At 40.1% G+C, this 20,087-nt stretch overlaps 1 protein-coding gene across 1 annotated transcript in view; it reads right to left on the minus strand.

The window, feature by feature from the left end:
* Abca12 (ATP binding cassette subfamily A member 12) overlaps window positions 1-20,087 on the minus strand; it is a 166,902-nt gene that overhangs the window by 2,039 nt on the left and 144,776 nt on the right. Inside the window, exons 40-52 of the mRNA XM_041631970.1 lie at window positions 17,698-17,752; window positions 16,941-17,118; window positions 15,356-15,471; window positions 14,223-14,382; window positions 12,943-13,196; window positions 10,058-10,262; window positions 9,103-9,212; window positions 8,691-8,832; window positions 7,464-7,598; window positions 5,442-5,545; window positions 3,999-4,091; window positions 2,779-2,884; window positions 473-610 (exon numbers count right to left, since the gene is read on the minus strand). Of these exons, the coding sequence (XP_041487904.1) occupies window positions 473-610; window positions 2,779-2,884; window positions 3,999-4,091; window positions 5,442-5,545; window positions 7,464-7,598; window positions 8,691-8,832; window positions 9,103-9,212; window positions 10,058-10,262; window positions 12,943-13,196; window positions 14,223-14,382; window positions 15,356-15,471; window positions 16,941-17,118; window positions 17,698-17,752 (1,796 nt within the window). The remainder of the gene's footprint in view (window positions 1-472; window positions 611-2,778; window positions 2,885-3,998; window positions 4,092-5,441; window positions 5,546-7,463; window positions 7,599-8,690; window positions 8,833-9,102; window positions 9,213-10,057; window positions 10,263-12,942; window positions 13,197-14,222; window positions 14,383-15,355; window positions 15,472-16,940; window positions 17,119-17,697; window positions 17,753-20,087) is intronic.

A 20,087-nucleotide genomic window follows, 5' to 3' on the forward strand; every position in this document is an offset into this window, starting at 1 on the left:
AATTCTCCGTTTGCTGTATTAAGTGTGTGAATTTAATGAATGTAAGTGAGGGTCTGTACACTCTCGGTCTCTCGTCCCGCACACGCTAATTCAGGAAACTGAGTAATGGAAACCTTCGTTATAAAACCCACCCAGAAGAAAGAAGAGGAAGCATTAACAGTTAATTATTTCGTAGGTGACGAGAATGGTTTCCTGCTCCATGCACACGTAAACATTTATGGAAGTAGATGTCATTTACACTGGAAAAAATAACTTCATTTCTCCACTAAAAATAGCTACGAATGCTTTTCATATCTATTTTTTAATATCTAAAATGCAGTTAGAAATAAATTAGGCTCTTTGCTAAGGTTTTCAGGTGCAAGATTAGATACTGACTTAATTAAAAGTAAATTAAATGTCATTAAAAAGAAATAAGCAGGATGCATAATAACTAATGTGTGACACTTGCTATGGATTATGGCATGCATTTTACCTCTTCCAGAGTGGTCTGGCTCACGAGGAAATTTGTGATATTTAAAGCAGTCTTGTTGGTTTCCAGAAGGTCAAAAATGTTTGCTACTCCTCCTGCTGTGACCGGCACATGGTATTCTAGCATGCTAAGATGCTGATCCTGCAGGAACCAAAGGGAAAGACCTGTTTGACAATGGCAAGGTAACATCGACTTGATCAGATTTCACTTTATGGACAGCTGGGGAAAATGCTGGAAGTTTTTTCCTGGGAGAAACAGTGCCATGGTGTAAATAATGGGCAAATTTTGAAAGTAGCAGCTTATAGAGATGAAATGAGAAGTTTTACGGACATCAGAGAGAAAACAAATCAGAAAGTGAGTGAAAGTTCCAAAGCATCCTGGGCCCATGAGCATTTCCAAAGTTACCATCTCATCTGGGGGCAGGGGGACCCTGTAGGATGCATCCCATATGCTCATCTTGTGGGTCAATTTTAACTGATTTGCTGTTCAGCTGATATGAGTTTAGGATGGCTAGGCTTCAGTAGTGTTGAAGTTGTCTAGAAACCATTGGCTACTTTTCTCGACTCACCTTAAAACCTGACAAGGCTTTTCAGTTCTTAGGCTTTAACCATTAGGATCGTGTACTTCATAACCCAGTGCCATTTTCTTGGAGTGTCTCTAACACCCGCTCTTCTCAATGTTTTGCCTAGGTTTTTTTTTTTTGGGGGGGGGGGGGCGGTTGGTTTTCTTTAACGCATCTCTCTTTAAGATGGGAACTTAAGGAATGTTGACCTTTCCTCTCTGTGAGCTCCCTTCACACAACTGACTTGATGCTCCTTCCTCCACAAATGAGTTACTGCAGCAGGCTCCTTGGAAGCCTAGGAACCAGACATGCTGATTCATTCTGCCACAAAGCAGCTAGAGAAGCTGAATGCTAGCTTGGTCAGATGTTGTCTCGTTGCGGGATCTACTTCTGCGGTGTTTGTAGCACTATCAAGTTGGTGCGTCTCAGCTTATTTTCCAGACTTTCTCTTTCTCCCCTCCTTGTCTGGAACCTGCCCCCCCCCCCGATAACCTTTTACTCTCATTGACCCTGTTCCTGTAATCTGATTGTCTTGCATGTTTAATTCTGATCGGCGCAGGTATTTTCCATTTGAAGAGATATAGACATTATTGCAAAAGTATAAAGGTACTCTCTTGGGGAGAAATGGACTTTATCATCAGCTCATTTACTTTGGGTAGCTTTTGCCCCAGGAGGCAAACACCAGGGAAAATGGAATCTTGACTCAGTAAATGAACATTACAACCAAGCAACTGACTCCTTGTGTAAGACGAACACCATTTGTAGAAGAAAGATGGGCTTTGACAAGAGACTTGAAAGCTAATATTCCTAGAGAAATTATGCGAGACCTGGGGAGGCTGAGGCAAAATAGTTTATGAAGGTAAAACAATTATTTTCAAAATGTGTTCCTTTGCTATCTAATATTCTCGCACGTTAATATTATGCCCTATAGTTTGTGAAGACACCAGACGTTTTCCATGCCTGTTGTGTAAAGTAGGTGTTTAGTCTTGCTTACAAATAAGAGAAACGAAGTTCAGAGTTCTTACATGACTCCTTGGATATCTCCTCCACACGGGCAGGCTCAACTCTCAGCTTTCCAATTTCTTTTCATGATTCTATTTGATTTCCTTTTAACAACAATTATTTGTCATCCTCAATTTGTACAAATGACCTGTCTGTCAAAGATGTTATTCTGATGATTTTTCTGCTAAGTACATTAAATATGTGAGACACAAATGTGCACATCCCTGTGTGTCCATCTGGTCGGTTTTACTGCATAAGCAAGAAGGAACCAGCTTTAAGACACTTCAATCATTTTGTGAGCAGAGGATTGCTCAGACCTTTGTGGGCTTACTTTTCAAAGGAGAGGAACAAAGCAGATAAAAATCTCCCAGCTGCAGAATTCTGAGTCCACTATTTTTTTTCTGTAAGTAATGCCGTTGGTCATATAATGCCTGTCAATCCTTGGCTCCCTAACGTGTGTATGTGATTATTAAGCTGGCAATGTATACATCTTGAAAACAAATTCAGTAGATTATAAAGACTTTGTAAGGAAGAAATTAATATGCAGGTATAAAATAACTACATTAATTTAAAATACCTACAACATTATATAATCTGGAGGCTTTATTTATTTGTATAAAGTTGACATCTTGAACTAATTGGTTAGGATGAATAACAACACTGTGATCCACTAAGAAATAGCAAACATCCACTTTGTTATTACTCGAAAAGCCAGTCAAGGTCAAAAAGCAGAAACATCACTTACTTTTAAGTATGTTTTTGGAAAGTGCAGCTGCATAAACCTTGTGAGGTTTTCCATGCTCACTTTATTATTTTTCAAGTGAACCTTGACAGTAAATCCACGTCCAAACCTAAAAGTGCAAAAATACAGTGCGAATTACATTTTGCCAAAATAGCTCCTTTGGAATTCTAGATAATGAAATATGTCCCAGGCTGACCATTACAGCCCCTTATCATATATAAAGACTCATTTTGCTATAAAAGTTCAGCTCATGCTGCAAACTGGACAGTTCAATGCCATGTTTTATTTTTATGTTTGTTTTTAATTTCTACCTCTAACTGTTTCAGAATCTTGGAGCAAAAGCAACACTGAAATGAAAGCACACAATCTTGGTTTTCTTTGACAGTCGTCAAGTGACAATGATAGATGCCAACTTTTGGAGTTAAATTCTTTCTAAGTTAGATCAAGGTCTTGAGAGGCAGGACATTGGAGATTTGATGACAGTCACGAAGGTTAAAGACACTGGGATTCCAACACTAAGTATGCAGTCAATCAGTATCCTGGTGTTAACTCTGCTAAGAGCAGAGTTCATGCACAAGTTATGACACCCTACAAGCATCTCAATATCTCTGTCATCATTTTGTCTTTATCTCACATAATACTATTTTGATAAGACAATTAATTTTCTGTATGGAAATATATAAAGTATCATGCTGTAGTTTAGAGATTCACACACACACCTACATATATACATAACTTGGGAATATAAATTAATAATTTAATTTTAATGTGATGCTAATATCATATTTATGCATCTTTCCCCAGTGTATTCTTGATTCAAAGGCCTTGAATGTGGTGAAAATGTTAAATAGCTTACAGAAAGCTTGAGCAAATGGCAAACAACATGGTAGATTTAAAAATCCATGCCTTCACGTACTTGTCAAGTCTAATTTGTTATTGGGTATACTTGTGAAACTACTTCCTGGGAGTATTTTGGTTGTAAATGATTTATTATTATGACTATGAGGAGCTTCAAACTTTCTAAGACTTGGAGGTTTTTAACTAAAAATACAATAAACCTTTAATAAAATAATTAAAATTTCAGGTGGGTTAATGACTACTTCCAATGAGGAGAGTCTTCTCAGGTTTTCTATCCATTGCACAGTGAAGACTGGGGTAAGCAACAGGCATAACTGCTGGAACAATTCCCCTACACAATGTGCAAAGCCGTATCTATTGGTTACCTGCTCTTTATGTGCTGCAAAGATCCAATGCACTGGAACCTTCCATTCACCATAATGGCCAGCCGGGTACAAAGGGCTTCACATTCTTCCATGCTAAAAGAGAAGGCAGATTACTACTAACATCCAGGACACAGAAACCGGGCTAAAGTGGTAAGCATACGTGTAACTAGTTTAATATGGTACTGGAGCCATCTCCCTTGAGGGTTCCTGTTGAAGGATAGACTAGACTCACAAACAAAATGACAAGAACTCTCTCTTGAAAAAGAACAAAAAAAGTCTTGAAATATAAAGTAAGCATATTCAGACGGGGTTTATTCCTGTCCTCTTACACTCAAGGACATCTTTCCTGTCTAGACCATCTACTGTCCAACCCAACAGTCCTTCCCAGCTCACACAAGCTCTAACTCAAGACCTACATTTTTCCAAAACCACCCAGAGCATCTTCCTTGCTATCTCATACTCTAGTTGGCTTTCTTTGGGGTTTGTACCTGATGACAAGCTCTCTCGTTTTCTGGGTGATGGTACCTAGAGGGAGTCCCAGTTATCACCCTGTTCAAGCCATGCAGAAGTCCATGGGAGTGCAATGATTAGCTTCAGGGTGACAGGCTCCATGTTGGCATACACACAACTCTCAGAATAAACACATCTAATTATTTTCTGCTGTGCGATCGTTATAATGAAAGGTGAACTTAATCCAAATCGTAACAATAGGCCAATGTCGTCAAAGAGGCATAGATAAAATGCTTCAGTGTCTTCGTACTTAGAGCCAGAGGGCTAAGATATGCTAGAGAGCAGTGTGGGTGGACTGACGAGGTGAGGACCTGCAAGGAGTTGGTGGTGACTACTTCAGGAAGAAAACATACGTAAAGAGATGCATGGAGACAGAACATCCGGCGAGGGGGTGCAGAGTCAAGAGGCACTCAGCCTGACTAATACGAGGAGGAGACTAAGGAGTGTGAAACCGTTTGAAAGGCAGTTGGGAACAATAACCAAGGATAAGTCATGAGAGCTTCACAGTAAAAATGTCTGCTGAGACCCTGTGCCCTGTCCTACCACACTATCGTCACTGTGAAACCCAGTCTTGACTCACTACAAACATACAATACTCCAACTGGGCTGATGGGAGGGCTCAGTTGATAAAGGCACCTGCTTCCAACCTGACTACCTGAGTCTGCTCTGTGAGACCCTCATGTAGAAGTACACTGACTTTCTCAAATTGTCCTCTGACCTCTTCAAGCAAACAGATCTCTCTCTGTCTCTGTCTCTCTCTGTCTCTGTCTCTCTGTCTCTCTGTCTCTCTCTCTCTCTCTCTCTCTCTCTCTCTCTCTCTCTCACACACACACACACACACACACAATTAAAAAGAAAATACTCTGAGCACTGATGAGTACTCATGTTCTATATGCGTCACAGCAGAGTCCCCAGGGCCCTGACTCGGTTTACCTGTGAGATGTGAGGATGACAGAGCACTTGTTCTGCACCTCTTCTGAAATGATCCTCCAGAGGTGTCGTTTTGACTTGGGATCCATCCCAGAGCTCGGCTCGTCCTTAATAGAGAGTTAGCAGAAAAAAATGTATCAAATAATGTTTGATGAGGCTCTCTATAAGAATCACCACTTCTCAACTCCCTGGGAGCAGAAAGCACTTTTCGAGGTCCTGTGACTAACTTGTTTTATACATGTATATGTTTTATAAATAATAAGCTTTTTTTCTGCTGCTGTCAAAATCTCAAAATTAAGTATTTAAAATTGTCAGTCTGTTTAAAGAAGTGTTTCGGTGAAGCTGACATCCTGTTACTTTATATCCGCCTCTTAGCTTTCCTTGGGAAAAAAAAAATCTACTTCAATTACCAGAGAAGCAGAGTTTTTACATTTAATTCTACGTTCTCACATATGTATTTGAAGCTCCATCAACGAGATTGCCATCTTCCCCCTGCAAGTGGGATTGTGGCTGCCAGCGATCCTGTGCCGTGCGAAGCAGAAGACAACACAACTTGACATCTCCGTGACTATGCTCTGCATGTACTTTTAGTGTTTTGTTATTAATAAAAATTTAAGACTCTTTGGGAAAATAAAAATGAGATTTGTAGAAGTCGCCAAAGTGGAAAAATCCACAATAGTCTTCAAAGTCAATGAGATTTCTATAGATTCAGACAGAAGATACTTTTAAAAACGAAATAACAGATAATGTAAATAAGCAGTAATGGATCCCAACAGGTGGATAAATGAAAAAAAAATATAGGTCACAATTAAATAAAAATTTTCAAAACGTATGTGCAATGGAATAAATGAGAACACCAGAAGTTCATCATGCGTAGCAGTACGCTGAATCTAAATAAAGCGGTGAGAGCTACTTTGAGGAGATGACAAAGGAGGTATTGTCACTGCTTCTATTTTATGGAGAAAATGTAATGAATATGCAGTGTATTCATACGGCAGGGCCTTCAGCTTGTAGCCTGTATTTCCTCAGCTCATTACTACATGCATTTACATGGTACTTTTTCATGCAAACGGCTCTTCATCTATTATCTCACAAGGGGGCCCCAGGATTGCTTTGTTCAGCTTAAGGGATGCTTACACAATAGGCTTCCATTATAAACACTGACTGGCAGCGATGTAATGCATTAGAAGCTTCCGGTATTCTGGAAATATGGTCTGTCTAGGCAGCTTAAATGATTGGATCCACTGTGTGACTTAATCCCTGGAATAATGTGCTGATTTATAGCTGGGTTTTACTGCATGCAGTTAAAGTTCTTTTTAAACTCAGAGGTTCTTGAATGAAGGCAATCTTCCAAAATAGGGACACGTTTATTTCTCTGGAATAAAGGCCCTTTTGCTTTGGTGGGCCTCGGGAGCAGAATACTATATCACTAGTGTGGGCAATTTGCATTTTCAGGTGATCAATTAAATTTTGCAGCTCTTAACCAAATATAAATGTGGAATGTATTTTTTGGTCCTTTACCAAATGCATATGAAGCAACACAGTGTTTTTTCCATAACTTCACATTTTTAAGCTACAAAGGAATATAGTTGTAGCTCAACACTGTTCTAAAATGCACCTCTTTCCACAGTAAAAAATTGGACACTGCTAGTTCACTTGATCAGGACCTAACAGGAAGATGATTTCATCAATAAGTGGGAATTAAATCTGAACCTCTTCTAAAACATATTTGAACCCCTGAGTTTTTTTTTGGAGCTATTTCCCAATCACACGCTGAGTGCTTTCTCTGGAGTCTCCTGCGTCATTGCTTCAGACACATCTGTTTTTCTGAGGACCCTGACACGATCATAAATTATTTGTTAATACAAATTCTCATTATGCCGTAGTCCTCGTGCTTTGACAGTGATTGGCACACAGTGAGACTTCACTAGATGCTGGTGGCGCTGCCGGTGGAACAACTATTCCACACAAGCCTGGATATCTTGCTCTGATCCTTTAGAGTTTGATTTCCAATGCCTCTCTTACCAGCAGGAGGATGGATGGTTTCCCTATTAAGGCCAGGGCAGTGGACAGCTTTCTCTTTGTGCCATAACTGCACATGGAGGTAGATCTGTCCTTGTAGGGCATCAAGTGAAGTCTCCTAAGGAGTTTATGAACTGTCTGTGGATAAGAAGAAGAGGAATTAGGCAACCCACCCCTGAGTCAAGACCTTAAGGCACCAAAACATGCCAGTGCCAAGAAATGTTTCTAGGGGAGAATACAGGTCTGGAAGAAATGAAAATATTTAAATTCAACACAGATTTCATTTTCATCTTTAAAAGATTGATTATAAATCAACACTTCATCAAAAAGAGAAAAACAATTTCCTGGAGGTGTGTTTTCAAATGTTTGTATGTGCTTACAATTACAGACTACCTTATGCTGGTACCCCAGCATTCTCCTGCAATGCTTAAAAGCCAGAGACCTAAGGCAGAGGGGTTCAAAGGCCAGTTTCCTGTTGATTGCCATCCCACTTCATCCTTAGTTTTTACCGAGCTGTGAGTTGCCAGAAAGACTTTAAGGCTATTGAAAACTGACCTGCTATCAAAACTGCCATGCATTAGGAACCCTGGATTCTTGCAGTTATTTCTGCAGTAAAGCAACCCTAGCAAATGATGAAATCCTAGTTGGATATTCCCATCAATTCTCTGGAATTGGAAGAACAAAGGAATGCCTTTCAAGTGTTTAGTCAGTCCATTACAAATAATAAATTGTTGAGTGGTACACAGAGTTACAGAATAAAAGTCAAAGTTGATATTACAACTTAGTGGTAGGTTATATACTCAGCATGTATGAAGCCTTGAGTTCAATTCCATGCAGTGATAAGTAAAAAATAAAGAATAGAAAAAGAAGTAGAAATGGAAGCTCTTCTATTTCACTTGGAGATTTTGCAGAGAATCGTGTATACCAACATTTATTTGAACAGTTAAACAATTACTAACATCACCAATCAAGGTTCAACTTGGAGTCAAACACGGTGTGAATATCTACTTACTAAGAGAGCTGAACAAAGTAAGGCCAAGGCACTTCTAAAGCTTCGCTCTTAGGCAAGTTTGGATATAGAATATACAATCAAGCCTAGTTGGGTCACTGATTAGAAGGGCATGTTATGGTTTCCTGCATGGCGCATTGGCTTTTCCAGGCATACCGTGAGAGAAGGGGTAGAGATAGCAGTGGTCTTCAGAGTAAGCTGCTTTCCGTATGTGTACTCACTTCTTTGATGTCTTTCTCTGGAATTCCATGCACCCTAGCGTAGAAATACAAGTGTTCTTCCACAGTTACCAGGTCATCCAAGGCATCCTCCTGAGGGCAGTAGCCAACCAATGAGCTGTGAGAGTCCACGTGACCCAGGGATCTAAATGGAGACGATCAGCACACATGAGTTTCTAACAGAGTGGGTCACTAGTATTGGGTTAGTCACTTTGTCTTGGTTAATATAGAGAGAATTTTGATAAAAGAGGGAAAACTTTTACTACCAGAGTCATAGTTAAGGTTTAAAATAAACTTCAGTCACTTTAGTGATTCCCCTCCTTAGGTCACAAAGACGTCATAATGCAACCATGAAACTACATAAAAGCTTGTTAAAACTGTGCTGTGCTCAGTAAGTGTAAGTATCCATTTGTACCCGCTCTTGTTCCTGATCAGGATGTTCCCACTCGAAGGAATTACGTCTCCAGTCAGCATCTTAAATATAGTAGTTTTCCCTGCTCCGTTCACACCGAGGAGACCAAAGCACTAAGACGGGGAGAGAAAGAAAACAGATGTGAGCTATAGAGACATGCTGCTATTGTAACTCCCTCCTCCTCCCTGGGTGAGACACCTTTCCGGAAGAATATATCACTAGAATTATATCTGGATAATATACTGCTCCACTGGCATTTGGTAGGAGTTTCTCTTCTAAAAAAAATGGGGGGTATTATGTGCTTTCTTTCCTCTAAGCACCAGAGCACCTGTAGATAGAGACACTCTGCTTTACATGTGCTGTGGTACCCCTTATGTGACATGATAAACTACCCCTCAAGTAAGATGTGCTAACTCAAAGAAGTAATTACAGTTATAGATTTCACATACTTTACACAAAATCACAACATTGCTGAAAGAGCCACTGATGAAATAATTTATGTCATTGAATGAATTGATGCTTGCACTCTCCAGCTCTGCTCAGCAAACTAAAAAGAGGCAGCCATATTCTTTTCCTTCTTGCAAAGCTACCTCAATTTCATGTCGGTGGAAAACTTAAGAACAGAAGTGAATTCATGCTAAGATGTCCCTCTGAGAACAGCTGTATTTCTGAAGGACTTTGAATGAGAGATGTCAGACAGCATCTTCAAGGATGATAGTCCTGCCAATGGTCCATCCCAGAGACAGCAACAGTGGAAACAGGCATTTAGGACTTTCTGTGTTCTGGGGGTAAATCTTCCCTGACAACAAAACCAAATATTTATACAGCACACACACACACACACACACACACACACACACACACACACCCACCCCCCACACACACACACGCACGCATGCACACAGATACTCGGGGCTTGAGTTTTCTATTACTAGAAGACTAAAACCATGGTCCCTACCTCTCCAGCGGGTATCCCAAGGCTAATGTTATTAACAGCTATTATCTTTTTGTGGATAAGTTGGTAGGTCTTTGTGAGACGACGGAGTTGGACCAGGTCAAACTCAGCAGCACCACTTTCAACTCTCAATCTCTCAGCCTGTACGTCTTCATCTTCATCTACTGTCTCCATGATAGGTGAGGATACAAATTTTCTGAAGAAGAGCCTAAAAACCAAACCCAGTGATTTTATGCAATAGATTCTGAAATGACGCCACTCAGCCTGCAAATTTCAATGCTTTCACTTCTCTTGGAGCATGCTGCCTACGATAAGGCTGCTCTTATATTTGTTACGTTATCCTGTTAAAATGACTTAAGTGGCAACAGTGGTGCTCTTTCCATATTCTATACAATGAGTGTAAACAGTGTTTACTTTCCATGTATAAAATGCTTACAGATCCACTGTTAAAATTCAAAATACTAATTTCAGTAACAATAAGATGGATTTCTGAAAGTCAGCTTCTAACAAGGAGTTCAGAATCTTTATTAAACTCAACAGATGTAAGCCCAAGATCATCCATCACCTTATCACTATAACAACTGTCTACTGCTCCCTCCCCTCCACCCCTCCCTTCTTTTTTCTCTTGCTCCTTTTCTTTCTTCAATTCACCTTCCTCCTCCTGTTTACTGTGATAAGTCTAAAGTGAGATATATACTCAACAATATTCTCTTTTCTTTCCTTATCTTTTCAAGGGGAGGGAGATAGAACCCAGCTCAGTACTGCTGTCGATTGGCAAGTCTCTCCTCTTCAGATCATCTGTAATTCAAGTGTTACTTATTCTGTATTCTGTTTACAGCTAATCTCTCAACTAAAATCTAATCTAAATCCCACTCTTGCAATCAGTCTCCAAACATTAAAAATGCCTTGGAACTCTCGGTCATGGACCATTTTTCTGCCTGTTTCTATCTCTATGATAAGCTTCAGTCTTATCAGTAACCTCAACTACTCCTGTGTCTCTGACTCTTGCATTCTAGTCTGCACTGCTCTGTCAAAATTATACCTGTTAACCCATCATGCAATCACAGTGTTCTCTGGTTACTAGCTATTATTAGATTGCCATTAGTTTCTCAGATAAAGTCCAAACCAGATCTCCCTACTAAGTATTCAAGAGATACCATAACCTTCCAACTGTACAATAAAGTTAAATGACCTACTATTTCATTACATTTATTCTATCTTCTAATCAAATTGTATTTTTTCCTTAAGAAGTCTACAATATTTTTACTCTTTTGTCTTCTTTTCTTTTATTATTACTTAATTAAAACTTTATTTTAAATAGGTAATATAGGTATATATTAAAGTCTACATGGTACCAGAAAATAGAATATGAAAAACAATCAAAATACAAACAATACTGACAATAAAGATAATCTACTATAAGAAGGTAAACTTGTTTGTAACTCACATGGTAATATATCATATTCATTTCTTAACCTTTTACTTTTATTTAATAAATATTAGAACAGATATTACGTAGATAACTGGATCATTCTTCTCTGTGTGCATGTTTTAATTTGTGTGCGTATTTGATTATACATGTGCAAGTACACTTGACCATGCACACTTACGCAGAAAAGGATGTTGAGTATCCTGCTCTTTCATCACTCTACACCTTATCCTTTGAGGCAGAGTCTCTCACTGAAGCCAAGGTCTGCAGCTTTGGTTAGAGTGGATGGCCAGCAAGCCCTAGGGATCTATCTGTCTCACCCTGTGCCCAACAATGGTGGGGTTATATTTACTTCCCTATGGTCAGCTTTTCATGCAAGTCCTAGGCATCTGAATTCAGGTCCTCATGCTTACATAGCAAGCATTCTTCTTCACCTCCCCAGCCCCTGGATCATTTTTCCTAATGGCTCAATAGTGTTACACTTACGAATGTATGTATATAAATTAAGCAATCCCTAAATAATGGAACGCTGGTTGTTTCCACTCTGTCATTATTAGAAATGGTTAATATGGTTAATAACTTTGCATATGCAAGTCTGGGTTTGTGGTATTATCTTTTGGAACACTACCCAGGAAGACAGTGCTGGATTGGAGCAAATATATTCATCTGTGTCCCTTTTTTGATGCTCTCATCACTTCATCCCAGTCATCATTTTTGAGACTCACTGCCCATGCTACACACTCAAACCTGCTTCACTTTGGGCCTTCAACGTTTCCTTTTTATCTTCCTTTACTTGATATTTCTGTTTATATTCATATCCTCTCTCCATCACTGACTTTTAGTCTCTTTATACTTATTTAATTTTGTCTTTTATTCCAAACAAACACTTACATGATTTGGGATTCCCCTCTATATGCTGTGAATACCATTGGTATTCACAATAAAAAATCTGTTTTGACCAGTGGCTTAGCAGAACAGAGTTAGGCAGGGAAAACTAAACTGAATGCTGGGAGAAAGAAGGTAGAGTGAGAGAGAAGCCATGGAGCCACTGCTAGAGACAGACATGCTTTCGAAACTTTGCCAGCAAGCCGTGGTCACGTGGCGATACACAGATTAATGGAGATGGGTTAGTTTAGGATATAAGAGTTAGCCAGAAATACACTTAAGCTATTGGCCAAACAGTACTGCAAATAATATGGTTTCTGTGTGATTATTTCAGTTCTGGGCAGCCGGAAACAAACAAGTTGGCCTTTCTACTACATTTACAGACCCATAAAAAGGCTGTTTACTAGGACAACTATATACTATGGTTAAATGAATGACATCATGTTACCTTGTATTAAAAGGTTTTAATGTTGATTTTCTCATGTTACTAGAGGAAACACCACAATTACTGCTCATCCCTGAACATTCTGGCTCTAATATCATGGAGGGCAAATGCTGTTTACAGGTGGCTTACCTGAGCTTCTTTATCAGCCACTCATTGATTAGTAGGCGCAACAGGAAAAACATGGTGCCCTGAGAGACCAAAGCCACGAACATTGCGCCTAGTTTATCCATTTCAAAGGTTTCACTTGGGTAGTCCACACCGTACGCCTTTAAGAAATCCAGGACTGCCTGCTGCTGCGAGAGTTCAATCAAACCATAGCCAAAACAGAACTGAGGGAATATCAGGAATATTCGTTTGAGGGTTTCAGAAATAAGTTCTAGAGTCTGAAAGAAGAGAAATAACAAAATTTAGTTTTAGGATTCCAACAACTTGACAAAAATTTAAAACCAGACAAAGACAGATGGGGAAGCCTGAGCAGATTGGCAATTACTTCTCATGCAAGGCAGAAGTGCATATTCCATTTGCTGTACAAATGGCAGAATTTGTCATCAAAATACAAGTAAAAAAATGTTTTTCTCAAAGTGGCCAAAGGTATCAGACCCAATCCTGGAGGAAAAGTCATTTGCATTAGATTAGAGGGAGGTAAGCCCCTCAGGAATGATGGGATCCAGAACAGCATCAGGGGGTTCTTGAGTGAAAGAGGGCTCAGGAAAGCTTGCAGCCTTAGGGAATCTCTCCTGGGGAGAGACTGACAAGGTGAACCGAGGTAGAAGAAGAGACAACGGATATCAAAGAGGCGCAAATGGCTCCTTTTCACATTATTCACACTTGAGACCAGTGACTTCCACCTCTTGATTTCCCTTCCTCCCCTGGAGTGTCCTTGTCTGTTCCTCACCTCTCTTCATCTCTATTCTTTTCCGTCCAATTGCCTGGCACTGTTAGTGCTTCTCTTTCATTAATCATAATTGTTAGCTCTGAATGGAGAGTCTTGCTTACAATGAAGTAGATTCCAATACATGATTGAAAGGGAATGGATTGGGTTTTTCCTCTATGAGTGTTCAAATGAATCCTAACTCACGTCATATAACCAAGCCATTCTTATCACCACTGCACTTGAGAAATTTGTTAGTGAGTAAAATGCTTAACTGACCAATTGGTGCCATACCATCTACCGATTTCTTATCTATCGGTTTACTCAAGCCCTAGAAAAAGTCAGTATTATTAACCTTCAGTAATACAATAAAAAGCATTAGCCTAGATAGAGCTTAATTTTTTAGGACATAGTTTCTTCTTTCCTAAATTTAATAAAATCAAATGATATCCTTTTCTATTTAAATACAGAATAAAGAAAATCTTTCCGTACGGAATGTTCATTTGCTGAAGTTTAACCGACAAATGGAGGACCTTACCGGATCATTGGGCTTTTCCTTGGAAAGAAAGTACACCACCGACAAGGAGACAATGGAATTGATGCCGAAGAACAAGTTGACACAGACATAAGTGATGAAGGCCATTCCTGTTTCATGGAAGAGACCAGCCAGCAAATACATCCAGGAAAACGTTGCATAGCTGTAGGATAATAATACTAAAAGTTAGACTTATGCCTCGGTTATTCTGCTCTGTGAGACAATAAAATAAAACTCAGACAGGTTTTCACAGGAAAAGCAAACGTGAGTGATGAGCGGCGAAGCCCTGGAGCTAGGTCTCTATTCCATCCCTCATCTTGACAAAGGATCCTCAAAGATGTTTTTGAAAATGACAGCAAGAAACCTATCTCTAAAAAATCCTCAGATAGCTTCCCATCATCACAACTATAAATTAATCCTCTGCAGGGAACAGTGTTACCCTGTCCGGGCAAGATTTCTGTTGCTCAGAAATCGGAGTTCAACCTGAATAAATCTTATCATTTAAAAGAGAGGAAAGATAATGACATCATTGTAGGTTGCTAGGCAGTCAAGATTGGTTAGAAGACAGGTGGTCTAGGTTGAGCAAAGATGAGAACATGTAGTTTTAAATAGATCTAGAGACAGAAAGGCCCTATAGTTGCCCCAGATTTTAACTAAAAGGTATTAACCCACGCTTTTACAGTATAATCAGCTTTTCCACTGAATGTTAGTTACCTTACACAACCTGTATTACTCTAATACAGAATCAACAGTATGTATGCCCATAGGCATCTCTAAAAGACAAATAAACAGAAATAAACTTACACATATTTTATAAAGCCATATATAGGCAATACCCATACACATTCATATGTTTCTGGTCATTCTAAAATGTCCATTTTACATGTAATTCAGATTTTGTGTGTAAGTTGGTGCAATATGTGGTACCCAGTCGTGCCTGTTAATGATAACGTTAATTTTCAGCAGTATGGTACTTACTTACAGGCTGTGGACTAGCAATGTAATATATTGCTAGTCATCCCTCGCATTAAATGACCCCAAGACAACTGTAAATTTGCTAATGAGACTAAGGTCCTATGTATCTTGGAGTGCTTACTTCTGTTAATTCTTTTTTCATCGCTTCATCAGCAACTTACCCAAACAGCAAAAGGAGAAGTGATACAGCTCCTAGATTGTTTTCACTGTAGAAGGCGGGTAGCTTGAAAATTGCAATGACGCCGATTGAAAATGCTACAGGCACCAAGTAGAAGACCTATGGATATAGACAAAACAATGTTTACTATATGGTGAGCATTCGTTTTAAATCAATCAGTCATCTAATTTAAAGCTGCGGTAAGTTGGCCCAGAAAAACTCCGAAGGGACGAATTTCTATTTATCTTCCTGTTGCATGTAACATTCAGCTTAGTTTACATTTATTTCACTTTAGAATTTGTCTTCTCTGATACGAGGTCAAGGCAGTTTCCATCTATATAGATATACAAGAAATCCCTGGTGTTTCCGCCTCAAGACTTAGGACTTGGGATCAGTCAGTTACAGAGGCTCTGGGAGACAGGTAAGAAGCCAGGATCCTTGATATTAGAGTCGGTCCTTAAAGTATTGATTTCATTTTATGCTGCTTCTCTCTCACACGGCTGCTTTCTGAGGTTCAGTTATCGGGGTTAGGCATCCCATGAAAAACAGCAGGGCAACAGTTCGCCCAAATTCTTGAAATCACAGGTACATGAACAAAACCCTCAGTATTCTGTTGACAAGTAAAGGCATTAAAGGTTGAAGAGTTTACAACAAGAAGCAGGCAGTGTAGGCACTGGTGCCACAATTTGTAGGTCGTGGTTAGAGGAATTTTGTGAATTGCAATGAGCATCAGTATTCAGACAGCAGGATTCCAGTACCAATCCTTCATGGGGCACACACTGAAGCTTCCTTAACATTTAAGCTCCCATAAAGTCCAGAGCAGTCATTACCATTCTTTTAGACTTGGCTTCTACAACAAGCACATTTCAGAGCTCACTGGATGCATTAACAAAATGGATCTGTGGTTAATTACTCTCCAACTCTTCAAGCCAATGATCGTGACAACAGCTCAGACAATAGCCTCAATCATGAGCAAATGCACACTTATCTGGGCTCTTGGCCAACATGGGTACATTGGGAGTCAAGACTGATCATCTGAACTTGGGGAGCCCTTCACATAAAGGAGAGTGCTATCAAAGGAATACATCCTTCCTTGTCTCCGGCAGTCTTCTCTAGTGTGTCATTCAGTGGAAGCTACTACTTGGAACTTTTCACTATTAGTTGATCAAATATTTATAAGCTTGATTATTTGGTGCAACGGGGTAAAATGCTGATAGGCTTCTATTTTGCCGCAGTAGTGGTTCTCAGACTTCAGTGTGTTTAAAAATCACCTGGGGGATGTTGTTTGAAATGCAATTTTGCCACACTCCATTTCCCAAGATACAGATTGAACAGACCTGGAGAGGGTCCCAGGAATCTGCGTGTTAACGTGCACTCTGGGAATCCGATATTTCAGAGATAAGCGGAGGCAAGTTTCTTTTCCCTCCAACCCATCGGATGGCTATAAGCCAGACTCGATTGATTTTTCTTAATTTGCTGTCCTTGCAGTAGTAATTTGAATAATTAAAGCAAATAGCACTTGAATGTAAAACCGGTCGACGTCTGTTCAAATTGATCCTGTCTCTCTGGTGATGACAAACGTTACTCACCATGTCATAGATGAAATTTGTCACCCAGTAGCACGTCACACCGATGCCGGAAATGTGTTGCAATTGCTTGGCTTTGGTCTGATGCTCCCTGACAATGTAGGTGACAAAGCTGGCGGTGGTGACAGAGTAGCCCATCAGGATGGACAGCGCCACTAAAATATCGATTAAACTGCTGATTCTATCATGAGCAATAGGGGGAGGAAAGGACACATAAGTTTCTGGAACTCTTCTCCTTTCAGGAAGATTCATGGCTAAGACTATCAACAAAACAGTACAAGAGCCGGCTGCGACAATCACAAATAAGGCTTCCTGCAAGGCAGCCAGATACTATCTTTGACACGACTCTGCTGTGACCCTGGAATAAATGTAATGCCAGTGCAACTGAATTGGCTGGGGATGTGTGATAGAAAAGCCTCGGTCTCCAGGGGTTACAGAGTATGTAAGGGATATATAGATCTTGAGCAAAGAAACAGTACTTAAATGCTACGCAGGGAAGTCAAAATGATGGAGTACGTGTGCACTTGACTCATCAAAGCTGCAGACTCAGTGAAGCTGCAGTCAACAAGCCCCACTTGGCAGCCCTTCTCCACACCCTCCCAGAGGCTTCCTTTTTTCCCGGCCAGTGACTTATGTTACCAGCAATCCTAGATTGACATTCATTTGGATATCACTGTGATTTTCAATTACTGCACATTATACAGAAGCTCAGCTTTGCCCGTGAGAAAGGAGTCATGCCAAGGCAAGAGATGTGGCTTACGTGGCTTGTTCCTGGTCTTGCACCCCTGGATAAGGGTGGCTGTACATCATGATCCCTGGAAGAGGAGAAAGTCCTGCTGTCAGAGGGTGATTGGTTAATCAGGAACACCAACTTTTATATGGATGATACACAATGCTCTGTTTCTTACAGGATGAGCCAAGGAATTGTACTTGGAGGATTCTCATTTATAGGAAAATGCTTTGGACCCCTTAATCCCACTAAGTTCCTGTGAATATTGGTGTTCTCTTAATAAGAAAAGAAACACAATCTAGTTATGGAGCCTTCTGGAAAGAGACAAGAACATACATTTCTTACACAGCATGTGCCATACTCGGGAGTACATTCAAACCATTACTTCCCACGTTCTTCTGTCTGGTCATGCCAATTTGCATTTCAGCTGTACTTCAGAAATGTAATACATTTAAATAAACAACTCAGATGGGCGTCCATTATATGAGCCCCTCCAGAGAGTAGGTATCACTCAACCTTCCTTCCTGAGCTAGTCAGAGTGGTCGGGAAGTGTGGTCCCCCAAGAAGTTGGCCCCTCCTCTTTTACAGCTTCTAAGAGTCTTACTGTTTGAAAATCCTGCTGGAGTAGGAATTGGGAACCTCACCGTGTTCCATTCCATAAAAGCCCAAGGAGCTTCTAGCTGCCTCCACATTAAATTAGTAACCATTTAATTCCACCACAACCACAAATTATTGGATTCTCACAGAGTTGGCTATGCTGAGTTGGAAGCAAAGCTCTTCTCTCTCTCTCTCTCTCTCTCTCTCTCTCTCTCTCTCTCTCTCTTAAGGATCTGGCTTAGCCAGAGTCAAAAGTGGACATTCCAGTTTCCCAAAGACCTATACACAATGTGAAGGCAGAAGCCGTACTGTCTAGATAAATGTGGGAAGGGAGAGCAAAGTGTGAGTCTTCTCTAAGAAGCTCTAACCCGAGCGAGACCTGTTGTGCTTACTGCTTGTACAGTGTATGTTCGGACATTTGGGTGCAATGTTTGCAGCAGTTCTTTAGGAAACTTTGTAACTTCTAATAAGAAGAAGGTGACACTTTAAGTTATGTTCCTCAACAGTAGTGTGCTGCCTAGTTTACATATAAACAGGCTCCTGTCATCTGAGGAGGGAACCTCAACTGAGAAAATGCCCTACAAGCTTTCCTAAAGCGAGCTGTAGACGGGCTTGTAGGGCACTTTCTTAATTAACGACTGATGTGGGAGGAGCCAGGTAAATGTGGGTGGAGCCATCTGTGGGCTGGTGGTGCTGGGTTCTGTAAGAAAGCAGGCTGAGCAAGCCATGAGGAGCAAGCCAGTAAGCAGAACCCCTCCATGGTGTCTGCACCAGCTCCTTCCTTCAAGTCCCTGCCCTGTTTGAAATCTTGCCCTAACTTCTTTCCACAATGAACAGTGATATGGAACTGAAATCCAGAAACACCCTTTCTTCCTCAAGTTGTTTGGGTCATAGTGTTTTGTCACAGAAATATTAACACTAACTAAGGCAAATAGTGTGTTGAAGAAAATATAGCTTTTTTTAAAAAAAGACAAAAACAAAAACAAAGAAAACAACAAAATACCACTTTAATATCTGATTTTAATCACCTTATAGGAGAATTTACTCTTCTTATCTTCTGTGAAGATTAATGGTCCCTGTTTTGTTTTTAATTAATTTCTATCTTTTAAACATGCTCTCGCTGTGTTGTGCTGGTTGACTTGGAATCCACTACATAGACCAGGCTGGCCTTGAATTTACAGAGATGAACATACCTCTGATTTTCTCCTGAGGACTGGGCTGGGATTAAAGGTGTTGACCAGTATTATGGCCTATTGCTTTTTTTTTTTAAACCAAGGGTCTATTTTTCTCTTAGCCTTTCTTAAAGCCTGCTAAATTATAATACAGACAGGAAATTTTTGTCTTTTATTTATACTATCTATTTAAGAAATCAAAAATATTTTTATTTAACCAGAGGAATCTTTGCAGATACAATTTTGTCGACTGTGCAAAACACTATGGAATCAGCTGTTCTCACGAGCATCTATTGGAAGATGAAGTCATGCATCAGGACTGGACCCCTGTATCAGGAACCTCCCCGCAGTCTCTACAACATCCGGCACAACGTTTTAAGTATATGACTGACCAGTGGATGATTATTAAAGCAAATCAAACATTAAAATTCCAATTAATATCTTCCTCACAAGCACCCTATATCAAAGGAGGCATTTGCTGTGGTCCCTATGGGCACCAAGCTAAAAGAAATTGCTTCTTTCCTGTTGGCCATTGCGGCCAAGGCAACAAAGGCTAAGACCAAACAGCTGGGTAGGAGGAGCGAACAGCCGTATGACATTTCTCAGAGAAAACACGTAAACCAGTGTTCTTTGGAACAAGACAGAATTTCC

The sequence above is a fragment of the Microtus oregoni genome, unplaced genomic scaffold (genome assembly GCF_018167655.1).
Source record: "Microtus oregoni isolate MIOR12 unplaced genomic scaffold, Mior012 000038F_ref0000394, whole genome shotgun sequence".
NCBI classification, from domain to species: Eukaryota; Metazoa; Chordata; class Mammalia; order Rodentia; family Cricetidae; genus Microtus; species Microtus oregoni.